Source organism: Prosopis cineraria, unplaced genomic scaffold, assembly GCF_029017545.1.
Source record: "Prosopis cineraria cultivar Desert tree isolate PC_DT_omini unplaced genomic scaffold, ASM2901754v1 PC284, whole genome shotgun sequence".
NCBI lineage: Eukaryota > Viridiplantae > Streptophyta > Magnoliopsida > Fabales > Fabaceae > Prosopis > Prosopis cineraria.
The window spans coordinates 1-16,869 of NW_026555611.1; the positions used below are offsets into that span (position 1 = coordinate 1).

The 16,869-nt window shown below is 30.6% G+C and overlaps 1 protein-coding gene and 1 long non-coding RNA gene across 2 annotated transcripts; both read right to left on the minus strand.

Moving 5' to 3' along the window:
- Positions 1 to 159: 159 nt before the first annotated feature.
- LOC129296216 (uncharacterized) lies at positions 160 to 3,754 on the minus strand. Its single transcript, XR_008589731.1, has 3 exons — positions 3,470 to 3,754; positions 313 to 696; positions 160 to 199 (listed from the first exon to the last, which is right to left on the minus strand). It is a non-coding gene; the product is annotated as an uncharacterized LOC129296216 (long non-coding RNA).
- Positions 3,755 to 14,054: 10,300 nt separating this feature from the next.
- Positions 14,055 to 15,296, minus strand: LOC129296222 (metallothionein-like protein 2). The gene is made up of 2 exons (XM_054934813.1): positions 15,138 to 15,296; positions 14,055 to 14,519 (listed from the first exon to the last, which is right to left on the minus strand). The coding sequence occupies exons 1-2, from the start codon at positions 15,200 to 15,202 to the stop codon at positions 14,348 to 14,350; spliced, it is 237 nt and encodes a 78-aa protein (XP_054790788.1). The 5' UTR covers positions 15,203 to 15,296; the 3' UTR covers positions 14,055 to 14,347.
- Positions 15,297 to 16,869: the final 1,573 nt, after the last annotated feature.

Here is a 16,869-nt window from a genome sequence, read left to right on the forward strand (position 1 = left end):
CAGATAGTTGTCCCTTTCTAGTTCACAAACAGCGGCGGCAATGAAGAAAAGATTGGCACACCACTACAAAGTCTCCTCAGTTGAACAATATGTCCTGCCCTCACGAATTATTCCAGTTGTTACCCACAGTTTGCCTTTCTTTTCAATAACTTCTGCCATTTCCCATTTCATCGTTCCAGTAGCCTTGGATTTAACAGACCTGAAAAACAAAACACAAGAAAAATAAAACCATACTTGATTAATTGTGTTACGAATATATATATATATATATACGCCCAGAGAAACTAATTGCTTTCCACCAAAATCCTTTACCGAAACTGCAACTTGGCCATGGAACCAGCCAAAAAGTGATGTTCTTCTTCGTCGCTAGAGTCTTGCAAAACAACTTCATCATTGCTGTCCTCTCTTTCTAGAACATCCCCACACCTCACCATCCATAGATTAATTGCTGCAATTCTAAATAATTATCAAGTAGGCAACTGTGATGGAGTGAGGGAACAACAAAGGATGAGGAGAAACCGATGGCAGAAGTGGTTCAACGGAAGAAGATTTGGAGGACGGTGTGAACCACTCAGAGTTTGGGGTTCTATGGGGTGAACCAATGTTTTAAAACCCATACCAAATAATGAACAAGAAATGTCAGTGGGCCACAGGTCTCATATTCAAACTGGTTGGACCGGCAATTGAATCGATAACCTAATAATTATAAAAAATAATATTTATATGTATTATCTCTATATATATATATAAGAAATAAATATTTTGACAAAAAAAATCACAATATATCAAGTTACTCATACAACAAGCACCACCAATTCACATGTTCTAGCTGCCAGCACGATCACCACCACAATATGCAAAATTGTCAATACAAGTAATAAATCAATACAAAATCCATAATATTATAACTTATAAGTAATAATTTCATCATGGTCCAAAATTGGTGGATCTTCATAATCCAAGCATGGTTAGGCTCGAAAGCATCCACATTTGCACCGTAAAAAAAAAAAAAAAGGGCATTTAAAAGAGACAGAAAGAAACACAAGCACAACCATCAATCAGAACTGATGCTAGACTTAATGGGTATTCAAGCGTTGTTTTGATTTTCCAGTAATTTGAAAATCCAGCAACCCAAACAAGTACTTGATCCGTTGAAGTAAGACTTTTCAAAGGTGAAGGGACAAATCTGCATTTTCAAATTCGTTTCATCTAACCAATAACTCTTCTTCTTCCAGTTACGCTTTCACCTAAATATCATGAGTCAAAAAACATAACCAACAGCCAAAAGCAACTGATAAGAGAGTATAATAGAATACAAGCGAATACAACCAAATTCCAAAAATATGAATAACCAATCTACCTCCGCAACACCTACCAACTAACGGGGCAATCCAAGACCAGCAGAGAAACAGAAAGGAACTACAGACTACAGAGAGGTGTCAGAAATCAACCAAAAATAAAATGATGTGGCCGTTGATTAAAGATCTCAAAGTCTGTCACGAGAAAGACAGACACATAAAACGGACTATGGAGATTGGGTTAATTTGGAGAGAGATAAATGGAGAGTGAAAGATATAGAAATCTCACAGGGCAAGATGAGGGCAAGCGACGAAGAAGACTAAGAATGAAGAGGGTGGAATGAACGGCCATGGGCGATTGACGCCATCCGAATCCGTTCCGGCAGCTGTGGAGATTGAGAAGTGAGAAGAAGAAGATGGAGCTCAGCTGCACGATTACTATCAGATTCACAATTGCAGGGTTTACAACTCTCAAAATGTCAATTTTGCCCCATCTAAAAGACCCATGTACCAACAAAACCCATTAGGTTTCAATTTTTTCCAGGTCTTAAAAACCCGATTTAAAGCGGGTCCATTGGCTTAATGGCTAAAACTAAATTGTTGAATCAAATTTTTTGGGGAAAATGACATTGAAGGCCCAAAAAAAAAAGTAAATACAATAGGTTTGTATTAAATATTGGATATAAAAACACGGACACGTTGTTGTGAAAAACTGAACCTTAATTATAAAATTATTTTTAAAAACCTCAACCAAAATTATAAGTTAAGATTCAGTTTTTTACAACATATCTGTATTTTCACAATACAATATTTAATGCAAAAATTGATAAGCCTTTATTATAATAATCTCTTTTGAAGGTCTTGAATGTCATTCTCCCAATTTTTTTTTATTGGCAATGATCTAACCATTCAAGCATGAAAATGCTAGGTTGAAAGTGAGTCGATGGTAGACAACTCGACAAGAGGTAGTTGTGGCTGGATGAAAAAAGTGGTTGTCGCTAGAATTGAGATACAAGTGAGGGCCTAACCATAAGACCAATTTCTTATTTTTTTACTTATTTTTTAAGGCTTGGCCCTGTTTCTATTTTTTACCCATTTTTTAAGACCTAGCCCTTATTCAAAGAATTCAGAGTCAGGCCAATAGTTCTATTTAAAAAATTTAAAATAAAATTAAATATATAAATTAATTAAAATATTTTAAAATTTAAAATAAAAACAAATCAAGATTCCCATAACATTCAAGAAATTAAACATCACACTCTAGAAGACTATATAATTAGAATATTCATCATTCAAATTTAAATCCTCCTCCTCATCGTTATTTATAAATAAATATTTGAACCCGATTTTAAAGTGAAAAATATCAAACCTGCACAAATCATTTCATTTCAAATATAAATAAAATGTTATTTTCATTGCAAAATCTGCACATATTCACATCCTAAACAACTTATTAGGTATAACTAGATTAAAGAAAGTTTCAGAAATCAATCAGACTCATGACTGAAACATAAATTCATGTATATGATTAGCTCATAAACATCAACACGTGCTTAAGCTGGTTTGGCAGCTTGACCCGATGAAGGAAAGGCAAGTTATATTATTTTTATAGAGACTGATTTTACAAGTGACATGCAAATGTTTAATAAAGCAGAAAAAAAAACATACATGAATCCCTTTATAAGATAATGTATTAATTGCTCCATGAATCCTTGTTCTAAATGCTTTCAACAGAGTAAGCTAACACAAGAAATTTGGTCTCTACCCATTTTGTAAATCTCAATTAACATTTGGTGATTCAGACACACAATTCAATCACCCAATTGCTTTGGGTGTTGATGAATCCTTTATCATCTTCTATCTACTTCTGAAAACTATGCCATGTTTAACCACCACCAAAAAATATATTTTTATTAAAAACAAAATGGAATTATTATGAATTGCAATCCACTGATGTCATTCTTGCAGCCCTACAATAATTTTCAGCCATTTTATGCCACTGCATTTAATCGTATTCTATGAGAGTGCCCTATTTTAAACAGAAGTTGTGAAAGTCTTGTGAAAGTTTCTTTTTTTAATATTGACAACTATTTTTTACAACAATCTTATCTCTATCACAATCCATTTTCTGCACCTTGCTTAACATTAAAGAGACAGGGAACAAAACATACCATGAGGAACAATAGCGAGCACTTGAAGCAACTTGTGGCGGCAAGTCCATCGAGAGCACATAGCAATCCACTGTCTAGATGGAGCTGGCCGACAAGTGAGCATAGTGAGGGAAGAGAGGGCAATAATCTGAGGAGACAATGGGCAAGACCACCATGAGTCTTCTGTCAAGATCGAAAGATTGAGATCTAAAAGGGAGGAAAGGTTGAGCTATTGAGATGAAGAAGAATAATAGTTGGCCTAGACTAAGTCCAAGAGCGTGGAGAAGAGGAATGAATGACAGTCTGCAGAGCCTTGTGGAGCTAGTTTTCTTTGGCCAAAAAAAAATGATGCTCGGTCTCTTTTCTTATACACAGTGCGTTTTGATATGTAAAGGAAAAAAAGAAAACAAGTCGCCAGGACTCTAGGCTCTAGCCCTTTTTTTAAAGGTTTATCAAAGTCAATTAATTTTGCAAGTCCAAACTCTTATTTTTATAAGTTTAAATGGATGACCAGGTTTATAATTAGTTCTATTAGAGATATCAAATAAGGTCGGCCCAACCCGATTTTAAAGGGCCAATGTTTAAAAGGTCAGAGCCTAAACAAGCTAATCCTGTTTAGTTTGATTAGACCTTAAAGTCCTTTTTTGACCAGCTGACCCTAGCTCTCAGAGCTAAAAAGCTAACCCTTAAGGCTGCAGTCCTATATAATTTTTTTAAATTTAAAAATTTTAAAAAGTTATTATACATAACATCAAGTCTAAAAAATAAATTAAGATAGTACACACAATAATAAATTTAACTCTAGTCAAAAGTAGCAATATCACAAAATTAACACTGATAATAATTAAACTTACTAACATCATTAGCTAAATTTTAATAATGTTTATTGTCATCAACATTAATAAAATTTAATCCTTCTTCTAGTAGAGCCTCACTAGTGGTAAAAATATTAAGCTTTTCATATCTTCCTTCTTCTTCATAATTATCTACAACAAATAATAAACCAAAAACATAATTTCAATATATTTAAAATATGCAGAAATATTTAAAGTAAACCAATACCAGTAAGTTATCTTCCAATTCAAAACCATGTAAGGAGCGTGAATGACAGAAATCAAATGTCTATGAGGGAGGCAAGCTAGAGTTTTTCATTTTCTAATCCTTTTACTTCATAGTGTTTATTTTTATATTAAATTTGAATATATATATATATATATATATAAAAGAATGTAAAAGGGCTGACCCTAACCCTAAAAGATTAATCTTTTTATTTTTAAGTTTAAAAACCTAATTTATTATTTTACCCTTAAAAAAGTGGCCTAATTTTATTTTTTTAATATTAAAAGAATCGGCTTGATTAACTTGATTTTAATTAATGACTCTAGCTATAGTTGCCGCTCAATGATAAGTAGAAAAGTGGTGATTTTCCCAACGAGGACGAAACACGGATGAGAAGAAGTTTTCAAGGAAATGAAAAATTTCCATGAAAAATTTCCACTTCGTCGGTCATAGATGATGGAACCCATTTTCTAGAATTTTGTTCAAAATTTATCTTTTAAAAGTCAAAAACCATATTTTATCCCAACCAAACAGGACAATGGACTTTTCCATTTCCTGTTTCATTTTTTAACTCTAATTTCAAGCGAACCAAACAAGGCTGAGAGACAGCAGAGAAAAGAGGAAGGTGGATTTTTTTTTTTTTTCATTGCATCGTCAACGCCCGCTATGAGAGGAAGAAGGTAAAAAGATTGATATTTTCATTTAACATGGTTACTCATTTCAAGATTTATATCTCAAGTTTTAAAATAAATTTATTTAACTTTTTTAACCAATTGAAGTAAGCATTCCTAGATAAAAAAGTGGGATTAGATTTTTGTAAAATGAGATATTAGATTTTTTTTTAGCTAAAATGCGTGTTGGATTTTCTTTTCAATCGTCTAGTCTTAATATTTTTAATTTTAAATAATTTTTTTGTATCAATTATTATTATTTTTAAAAATTATATTTAATGTATTGATATTTAAAAATATTTTATTAATAAAACTAATAATGTTAGAGTTAAAAAATTAAAAAAATATTTTATAAAATTAAAAAATTAAAGTGAAACATTATACAAAGTTAAGGCATTAATGAGATACTTTTGCCATTTTTTTTAACAAGATATAAAGGTAGTACATTGAACATATTTTGTCCATTCAATCTAATTTTATGGTGGTTCTTATAATAAAAATAAACTCAAAAAATTCTTAAATAAAGTGGGTATACTACTTTATTTATAGTTTGACTTACCAAAACATAACACCCCACAAGATTTTAATCTGAACTAGCACTCACTTGGCATTTATTTTATTTATTTTTTTTGGAAAATAACTAAAATTCAATTTGAATGGATTATTTTAATCTTTTTTCATCAACCCTCTCCTCTGCATTGATGGCTGATCGTTCTCACAATCATTTACCCCCTTACAGTCTCATATCTCAACCTCTTTAGATTTACTCCTTATCTCTATAATAACGATTATCCCTCATCCAATATTATAACAACCATTAATAATCCCAACCTCATCACATATCTCAATTCTTGAAGAATACAAATAATTCAAAAAAAAAAATCCAAGTCTAAATTAGTGACAACATCCTGGGAATTATATAGGATTAGGAAGAAAATTGCGTGAAATTTAGTTTTAATAAGAGGAAGCCCATGATTCAAGGAAGAAGAGATGACAATTGTCCAACCGAGCAAGTGACGTGTGTAGTTGAAGGCGACACCAACTATAAGTTGAAGGCTGACCACAAATAAGACAGTGCACCCAATTTATTTAAAAATTTCTCAAATAAACTCTTATATTATAATGTAATTTTTTCAAAAAGAATTTTTAAAATATCAAACTGGACCATATTAAAAAAATATTTAAGATTTTCTATCCATAGACCGAACCAAACTATATGAATCCAAATTTTAAAAACAATCAAATTGAACTGAATACTAGAATATGGTAAAAAGAAAAAAATACTACTATAGGCAAGAAAACAAGCAATGCCCATTGGGCCAGCCAATTTAAGCCCAATTAAGTGAATAGCCAAACTTACATTTTAGGTCGGCCAATACTAAAGTTAGGGTTAGGCCTGAAGATCCTATTTAAATAAGAATTCAAGCTTTAAAAATTAATTTTTTTTAAAATAATTGAGTTTGAGGATTTGATTCTAATAAGCCCTGTGAAAAAGGGCTCGAGTTAGGGTAACCTTTCAAGCCTTTATAAGCCTAGTTCTCTCTCTCTTACACACAATTGACCATGATACAATTTAATTAATATTTATTATAGGTGATTTCAACAAATAGACCTACATCTAAGGTATCTAATATTTTATTTTTAAATGATGATGAAGAAAATTTAGATTTATATTGTTGAAGATTTTAATCTTCATTTTAAATTTAAAATTTTAAATCTTTGCCAAATTTTATGTGAGACTTTAATATGTTTTATGTTGGATTTTAAAATAATTTATTTAAATTAAAATGTTAGATACTTTTTTTGGAAAAGAGGGTTTAAGGGCCTGGCTCTGAGCCCTTTAAATATTGGTTAGGCCTCAAATTGGATTAAATTTTGCGTAATTGGATTTTAGGGCCTGAGCCCTTAAGAGTCGAGTCTTTCTTAATTTTCACCTCTAGCCAATACTTAATCAAGCTTAAACACTAAAAAATAAATAGCTTGACCCTCTCATATAAATGGCTTACATTTGAGGACTAGCCTGTTTAAATTAGTTTATATTTTTAATATAAAAATGTATTAATATTGAATAAATTAAGATGGAGAAGATTCAAATATGAAAGAAAATATTTAAAAAATAAAAAATAAAATCCTACCCTAAATAAAAAACATAAAATCTTGATATTTTTCTCACTAAAAAGCTAACTCAAAGTGAAATGCAACCAAATACCGTTGATATTAAAGATGATAGTGATGATGATCATCACGATGATGCTTCTAATATTATGGTGTTATTGTTTTCTTAATATATTTAGAGAAGACTTGTTTAACTTACTTAGATTTATTTGGTTGGATTTTGTGTTTTATGAGTTGATATTTAATATTTTTTATTTAATTTATTTTATTTTCATATATTTAATTTAAAAAAATTAAAAGGACTTGAAGCTTGTAGAGTCAACTTTAAGCCTGTGAACTAAGGGTGTTCATGGGCAAGTCGGACCAGGCTAACAATGAAACCCAAAGCCTGACCCTAAATGTGGATGGGCTATGTTTGTTAGCCCGATGCCTGATCATGCCTGAAGATTGCTCGAGATTTCTAGGGTCGAGCGGGTAGGGTTAGGCACTAGGGCAAAGCCAGGCTAATCCATCCTCTAATTTTTTTTTTTTTAAAGAAGTTCGGTGCTTTGAGCCTAAAACTATGAGACTAAAATCATATAAATGGAAGGAAAATGGACCCATTTAAGCTATACGTATACTTGCAACTGAACCTGGAGGAGAAGCAAAAAATTTAAATAAAAAAGCAAACAATGATCTTAAAAAGCCAACGAAAATATGATCCTGGAAGCAAAAAATACTGTAAAATTAGATTTTGGAAGGGAAAAAAAATCAAGTGAAGGAAAAATTATAACTACAAATCAGACCTAAATACAAACAACATGAAGGAAAAATCAGACTTGGAAGCAAAAAATATATAACAAAAATTAGACCTAAAAGCTAAAACTATATAGCCATAATACAATCATTCATAAACTAAGGCACAAATGAGGGGGGTGGGGACAGTGAAATGGCTAATAGATAAATGAGTAGGAAAAAAAAATTAGCCCCGCCGCATCTCCCAAAATAGCACTGCATGCTCTCATCTTTTTTTTTTTTTTTTTTGTATTTTATTACCTCAGGTTGGGTCGGGCATGATTGTCCAGTACCTTAGCCCTAACCCGAACCTTGCCTGATGATTAAACCTAGCCTGACCATGCCCGAAAAACTTCAGGCATCTTTTTCTTCTATTGAGTTGGGCATTTTTTGGTCGAGCTGGGTCGGGCGGTTCGAGTTTTCGAGCACTCTAAACACCCCGCTGTGAACTCTATGCCCAAGTTCTACAAATCAGTGCCTCAAAATAGAGATGACTTTTTCAAACTCAGTCCTTTCAACCTGTCAACGGGCAACTATTAAGGTGAGGTTGCCTGCTTTTCTAATTTTAAATTCTAAAATCATTTGCATTCAAACACGATTGGGCTGAAACCCAAAACCAAACACTGGGTGCCAAAGAGAAGAAAAACATTAAATCCCATAACAACTCAACAATAGAAGCTAAAGCCATGAGATATATCTAATGGCTAAGAACCTTAATCTGACATGGCCATCTATCAAGATAACTCAATACCATTGAAATAGCTAGCAAGCATATCAAATGAGATTCAACAACTGCATCAGCAAAACTATTTTCGAATATCATAAGACACAGCAACATAAAGGAAGAGGAAAGGGGAAAAAAATGCAGATCCAGACGTAGAGGCCATTTCCGAATAATGGAACTATGAGAGAAAGGTCACTCAAATCATCCACATCCTTTCAGTTCATTATCTTCTCTTAATATGTTGCAACAAACATGGCACCACTCATTTCCACGTGCATATGAAACGGCCTTACAATAAGCATGCTCCCTTTGCCGCAGCACGTGCTCTTCATTGCCGGCCCAATCATATTCATTTATGCATCATGTGACATAATTACAACAATAGAACATTTCGGTTCAATCATTTCCCAACATGTTTTTGCTTTACTTCAGCCTTGCTGCTTCGTTAAGTTGTCTTATTATGTACTTTTACTTTTGTGATTGTTATATGTTAGGATAAATTCTAGACGCTTTGTCTTTCATATTCTAGTGTTGTTTCCATTCATGCAAGGAAATTATGGCAAGGGGTACACACACCAGAGTAATAAAAAAGAAATGCACTATTCTTGAAGTGTATTTGGTTTTATGTTGGAAACTATTTGCTTTTAAGAAAATCATGATTTGAATATAGTTTTAAATGTGAAACCAAACACAGAAAATCATTTGATTTAGGTTGGGTGCAGGTTCAATAATGTCTTGTGCTGTTTCATATGGTGGGATTTCCTTACCTGTGGAGAGCGTTAGATAGGTTAAGGAGAAAAATGTAAAAAGCTTTATTTAGGGGGGGAAAAAATACTCCACTTGAAACTTGACATGTAAAAATTATAAAAGCTAAACCCTGGTCCCATTCTTACCTAATATAATTATCATTTATGCTATCACTAATTTCATTGGGTTTTAGAAAGTCACTTGATTGTGAAGCAAGTGATCAGTACAACAAATGTTTTATGCACGCAAAAAAGTACAGCAAATGCAGTACACCATGTAACATTATTATCGGTGAAAAAGGGGCATTGTACATGAATACAATAATTATATATATATATATAAAAGAAAGAGTTGGGGTCAATTGGGTCATCATGGCCTTGCGTACAATATTATGCAAGGTCATGGGATCAAATATATCCATAAGCATTCTTTGAGTGACCTTGGTGAGTTTATGTTATAAAAAAAAAAATTATAAGGGAGATAAGTCTAACTAGTCCAAGACTAATTTGATTGAACGGAAATATTTGGTTCAATTGAATCAAGAGAAAATAAGTGTGGTTATTACACCAGTCTTTAAAATATTATCTTTTTTAATATTAATTAGACTTTGATCTTTAGTTTATGGTCAATATGGTGCTCATCCCCGGCAAGTGAGATTAGTGCTGCAAGTGAAGTGCATGTACTACATAACATGGGTCGTCATCAACACAGACGATCACGTGGCAGTTGTACTGAAAAGGGGGAGAGAGCAATAATTTCTGAGATAGATGCCCTCCAAATTAAAGTTTCCAATTATTCATGAAACGATCATTCATCATTGTATTTGGGAATGTCCAAGTTTTGATGAGAATGGATGCACAATACCCAGCTAGTTGAGGCCCACGCTGGCTCTTGCACGTGAAGTTAAAGGACCGAAGCAACAATCCTTGTCTCCATTAGTTCAGGGGATTCACTGAAAAGATTGGACTGTGAGAGATCGACAAATCTAGCACTCATCACGGAGATTGTATTTGCTTCTGAGGGGGAGGGTGTTTAACTATTTATTTTGGTCTAACTCATCCAATAGTTATTATATTTTTTTATCACGTTTTCCTTATTAAATATTAAAATATTTTATTTTTAAAGTGTGTATATTTAATAAGATTAAAATTAAAAATTTGTAGAATTTTTTGATGGAATTAATAAAATTTAGTGTTTTCTTTAATTATAATAAAAATGTTGAAAGTGGTTTATAAATAAAATAGATGAAATATATTGCAGCCAAATACATCATCTTATATGCACCCTTTATTTTTAAATATAAGCAAAACTTTCATATAATTTCTTATTTCTTTGTAAGCAAAACAACATTTTTCAAAAGAACATGTATGATATCTTTTTTTAATTGTCTTTTAGAAAAATATAGTATCATTAAATTGGAAAAATAAGGATTAATTACAAGGATATTTTAATACAAATTTTTCAATGTTAGACATATTATTAGGATTAACCAATTCTTAAATTATGTGATTTAATTAAAATTTGGTTATTATTTAAAAACAGAGGAGTAATTTTTATGCTGTCAAAAAGAAATACCTTCTGATTCACATAAACCTTGTATTGTAGCGAGTTTCTGGCTTGAAGAAATTAAGAAACATCTACTCAAGACTGAAACTTTGCATTCTAACATATTATTGTTAAACACACACGTTGACCCTCCAAATTTATCACTTTTACAATTATACCAACTTAATTCATAAATTCAAATTAGATATTAATTTGATTGAACTCGCAAGTTAACTCTCTGAATTTATCTCTTTCACTTTTTAACTTACAAATCATATCCACTCACTTATAAACTTAGATTGAATACAAGCTCATTAAACTCATCGATATTTTATCAAGTTAAGCGAGTTAATTATATACTGTATAGAACTCATTTCATAAAAGTGATAGGACCCAATTTAAAAAAATAAAATACAACAAGAAAAAACTAATATTAAAAAAAGAAAATAAGAAATATCAAGAATAAGTTTCCTTGATTTGAAATATTCATGTTGAGTATAATAATCTATCAATGTAGATAAATTTAATTTCAATTATTTGTATTTAAAATATATTTAAATCAAATTATTATCATATTTTATATTTTAATTATTTAATCATATGCATTTAGTAGTTACTCTTTACATTAAAAAATATAAGACATATTTAATTAAATTTTACCCTAATAAAGTAGTTACTTATTTTTAAATTAACATTATCTTTTCATATATATTCTTATTTAATAGGGTGTTTCATTTTAAAATAAAGTAATTTGTTCATTAGAGACATTTAAAAAAATAATGATTATATTTTAAAATACTAAAAATATTATATTTTTAAAAATTCAATATTTTAAAAAATACTTTACATTTTTTCGTAGACAAAATACTTATTAATAGTAATAAATTTTTACAAGTTTCTCATTCAAATTTATACCCGTCATAAATTTACTTAAACTCACAAAGCAGCATATGGATGTAGTTAAGATTTTTTATCTTGTTAGTCAATTCATGCTATTTTTATTGTTTTTACATGAAATGTTCCCAAACACAAAAGAAAGAATGATAGTAAATGTTCTATAAAAGATAAAATATATTTTTAATTCTCTAACTTTATATAAAATTTATATTTGATCATTTAATTCTATAAAATATCTTTTTAATTTTTTTTATCCTTAATATCATTAATTTAAATAATTATTTTTATATTTATTATTATTATTTTAAAAAAATTAAACTTCATATGTTAATATTTGATAATGGTTTGTCGATATTTAAAAAGTCAATGTAAAAATTTATTAGAATAAAACTAAATTAAGATATTAAAAAGATACTTTATAAAATTAAGGACTTAAATAAAATATTGTATAAAATTAAAAAATTAAATATATATTTTAATAAAAAAACAGTGAGAATCAAATACAATTTAAAGCCATTCTACTTACAAATGCACTTACAAATAGATGAACCTTCAATTATGTTAAATCCTCTCTGTCATGCTTTGAAAAAAAAAAAAAAACAGTTAGAAGTAGAGTGAAGGATAATTTTTTTTTTTTTTAAAAAACACTTTATGACCACTCAAACCCAGAACAAAGGTCTTTTCTTTTTCCTTTTTACTTTTTGTCCCGATATAAGGTTTTTTTTTCCCCTTTTCCGACCACAACTAAGCTGATATCATGGATTTCGTCCTTTCTCGATTACTTTTGAAATGTGTACGTATTTTCAAAATGTAATATGCATCAGATTTTGATCTGTATTTATTTGATGAATACTAAATAGGTGCACATCGTTTTCAACAATGTATATCACAGAATACGTAATCAGAAAATTACAATAAGCTAATTATTTTCGAATGTACATTGACCTTAATTATGCTCAAAATTTTTTTACTTCATTTAATAACATGTTTACCTGATTCAATTTTCTCAGCATTCAATAAATTCGCAATATTTACAGTCAGTAATATCAAATTCCTTTTCCAAATATATGTTTTTGTAAAAATAAAAAAAAAAAATTACATCGCAGCGCAACATTAACTCTCCTATTTAAACCAAAATAAATAATTTCAAAGAAAATAATAATAATTCAAAAGAAATGATGAAAAATAAAAAGAAATAATTCTAAAGAGGAGAATTACATAAAGTTAATTTCTCACAATAATAATACTCCCTGTGATTTGATTCTAATCCTCTTTATAAGGTAGACTGATAAGAAGAAGAGTTCTTGCAGACAAAATGACAAATAACTCTTAAAAAAAATAATTAATTCAAATTAAATTTTTAAAATTTAAAAATTAATTAATTCACAACCTTTTAGAAATTTTAAAATAATTAAAAAATGAATAATTTATTTTTTATTAAAATTTAAAATATAAATTATAAATTCATGATAAAGTTATGAAACTGAAAACCAAACTTAAAATTCTTCATTTAAATTAATTAATCCCTTAAAACGTCTCTATCATTCTCCCATTCTTTTATCCCTAATGGATTGGCTCCCACCGCAAAAAACATCTCATCCATTCACATTTATATATACACATATATATAAAATTTATTAGACAAGTTTTAACAGGTATTATATCTGAAATAGCCCAACTTTTAATAGAAACAAAATTTAAAACTCATTAATTTTTTCAATAGAAACAAAATTTAAAACTAATTAATATTTTTGAAAAAACTAATGAGTTTAGACTTCGTAAAGTAAGTTATTAATAAGATGCAGGTATCTTATTCTGATATCACATTAGATATTTGAAAATGCGGTAAAAGCTGGGAAACCATAAAAAAATAATCCATGTCTGTCCAGACAACACCTTACTGCGTGGATCACAGTTCTCAAGGCAACTAGAACTCACACGGCAAATTCCAAGCATTATTGGAAGCAAATCTGGCACTTCGTACACGCCAAAAATTAAAAATGCTATCCTTATCAGTTGTCGCTGACGGAAATGAGGAAAGGCGGCAAGAAGGAAAGAGAGATCACCAAACACGTTCATCAAATACCATAATATGATTCCATTAAAACGCAGAGATTTCCAGTTCAGATTAGCTAAAATTTTACACAACACAACCAAGCACAAAACAAAGCAGCCATGACCTGAGATCATCACACACGGCAAACCCTAGGAAAACTAGAGTTAGCCAGAGAGGTGATTAATCAAGCCATAACCACTTTATTCTACCACTCCAAATCACCATACCACACCTCTTAACATACGCTTATTCTATATTAGTTATTACGCCTAAAGGACCCATCTCTGCTTCTAGCTTCTTCTTCTTTCCCCTCACTTGCAGTTGCAGGGGTTGCAAGTGCAGTTGTCTCCACACTTGCAGCCATTCTCAGCGCCTTCGCCCACCTCGGCTCCCTCGTAGTGAGTCTTCACCGGTGCGACTCCCATGACCAGAGTCTCCGTGGTTGTCTGCTCAGTGTAGCTCAAATCTGGGTACATCTTGCAACTGTGACAAAATTTCAAAAACACAAAAATTAATCGTCTAAAGCATGGTGAGGGTATGAAAACAAATGTCATCTAAACAGGACCTAGATGTCGAGATTACACAGGACTAGGGGAAAAAAATTGATGATGATTTCGTGAAACGAGAAGTAAAAAGAGCCTTTGAATTATTTCAAAATGGAGATCAACCGAAGAATTCTGCACTTTCTGCTAATTTCTATCTTTGTCTCAAAGCCACCGAGGAAGGCGAAAGAAATATGTGAATCGGGAAGTTAAAAGCATGGGAAAAGGGTTATGGGGGCATTTTTGGAATCTCTGGGTTGCTAGTTGCTACGTGATGTATTGAGGGGTAAGAAAAAGTATTGAGTTTTTGTCTTCTTTCGGCAATCATCGGTTCGTAATCCTCTCTGGTTTCTAACCTTTTCTATATAATTCGTAGGTGATGACGTGAGATCTATGAGAAATTAAACTAACACGAAAAGGTAAACGAAAGATAGAGATTACAAGAAGGAACAAAAATGTTCATGAAATCAAAGTTCCCCCGACTTAAAAGCCGATCAAAATAACGACATAAATTTTCTGAGGAAACAAACAGATCAACGACCGGTGACCGCAAACTTACCCGCCACATCCACTGCCGCACTTGCAGCCGCTTCCGCATCCACAGTTTCCGCCACAGCAAGACATTTTCAGACGATAGAAAACTCAAAAGGATGAAGGCCACAGACTCTGATATAATGACAACACACACTGATCAGACGTATGTGATCGAAGGGGGGAACCCTTTTTATAATGGAGAAGAGAGAGCAGAAGGAACATCAACCGTACACGTGTCATAAAAAGAAAGGCTTTCTATCCTTGCCGATGGAGCCAAAGCTTGTACTGATCCATTTGTCTACGCATGCGTCATTTTCATTACTCGCCTTTTTATGGCGAATACTACAAGGGGATTTTCTGGCGTCTTCGATACCCCGCCGTCCTGCGTTTGAATAGAAGTTTCACACCGTCGATGCGATCATGGGGAATCAACGGTTGAGATTGGAACTCATCGGCGGTTATAAACTGTGGGAAATTTGACACCTCTGAGATCTAACGGCACGATTGGGAAGTTTCACGACATTTGGCACCCATGCCGTGAAAACTCGCAACGCGTGTCAATCATTATCCCCGCTGAGCAATGGATTTTTAGTTATATTTTTAAATTTCTTTTAAATATCTCTGTCTCTGTGTGTGTGTGTGAAATGTATAATTGTTATTCTTATTTAGAATTAGATAAACGGTAATATTTTTTTAAAAAAATATTTTGTATATTGAAAAATCATGTTGGGGCTACAATGAAAAATAACTGTGGAGTTCATGATTAAAATAATAATAGATATAAAATTTATAGTAAAAATGATAGGTATGTTGCATGGTATTTATTGATTGAATTATATGTATGTGTGTACGTACGTATATACCTACCTATAAGATAATAAATTGGAAATTAAATACAAGGGACAATGACAATAAAATGTTTTGAAAATATATAAATAATAATTTAATTTCTCAAAATGTCATAATTTTCTTGAGGTTCCTAAAAATTTTTCTATCATTAATATATATATATATATATTACTACATAGCCCTTACTAAAAATAAATGATTAATAAGTTTTGTTTAAATATTTACAATTTTATTTCTTATATTCATAACAATACAATAGCAAATAAGAAATTTAACATATAAAATTATGATTTGCTATTGTATTATTACAAATATAAGAAGAAAAGTTGTAAATATTTTAACAAAACTTGTGAATCATTTATTTTTAACAAAAATAATTTAATAATTTATATAAATTCATTAATGACAGAAAAGTTCAAAGGGATCTTAGAAAAATTATGACATTTTGAGAAATTAAATTATCATTTTTATATTTCAGAAAAATTTTATTATTATTTTTCCTAAACATAAAGCTAAACAACAAGATATACAATAGAACATTTTATTGTTTGAATTTTAATTTATATATGTGAGAATAATATGTCTAGAATAATATATTCTTTATCTATGCAACGGTTTAGTTGAAAAAGGTCTATCCATACTTTTAATTATAATTGTGACTTTTAAATACTATTATCACATAAATTTCATAGTATATGATTCATTATATTACATATTTCATTTTTCTCATAGTGATGCATGAGCCAACAAATTCTGGAAGACAATAAAATAATTTTATTTTGTAGGATATGTTAATAAACTAAGTGTTTATAATTTTTAATATATATAAAATAACACATTGCGAATTTAATTTACATAGAGAAAATAATTGAAATATCTAATAATATTTGTTGGAAGGTAAGTTTTCT

Excerpts from the sequence above, each read along its gene's own strand:
- LOC129296222 (XM_054934813.1), bottom strand. The coding sequence starts at position 15,202 with ATGTCTTGCTGTGGCGGAAACTGTGGATGCGGAAGCGGCTGCAAGTGC. Across the intron at positions 14,520-15,137 it reads TGCGGCAGTGGATGTGGCGG|TTGCAAGATGTACCCAGATT; the intron begins GTAAGTTTGCGG and ends ATTTTGTCACAG.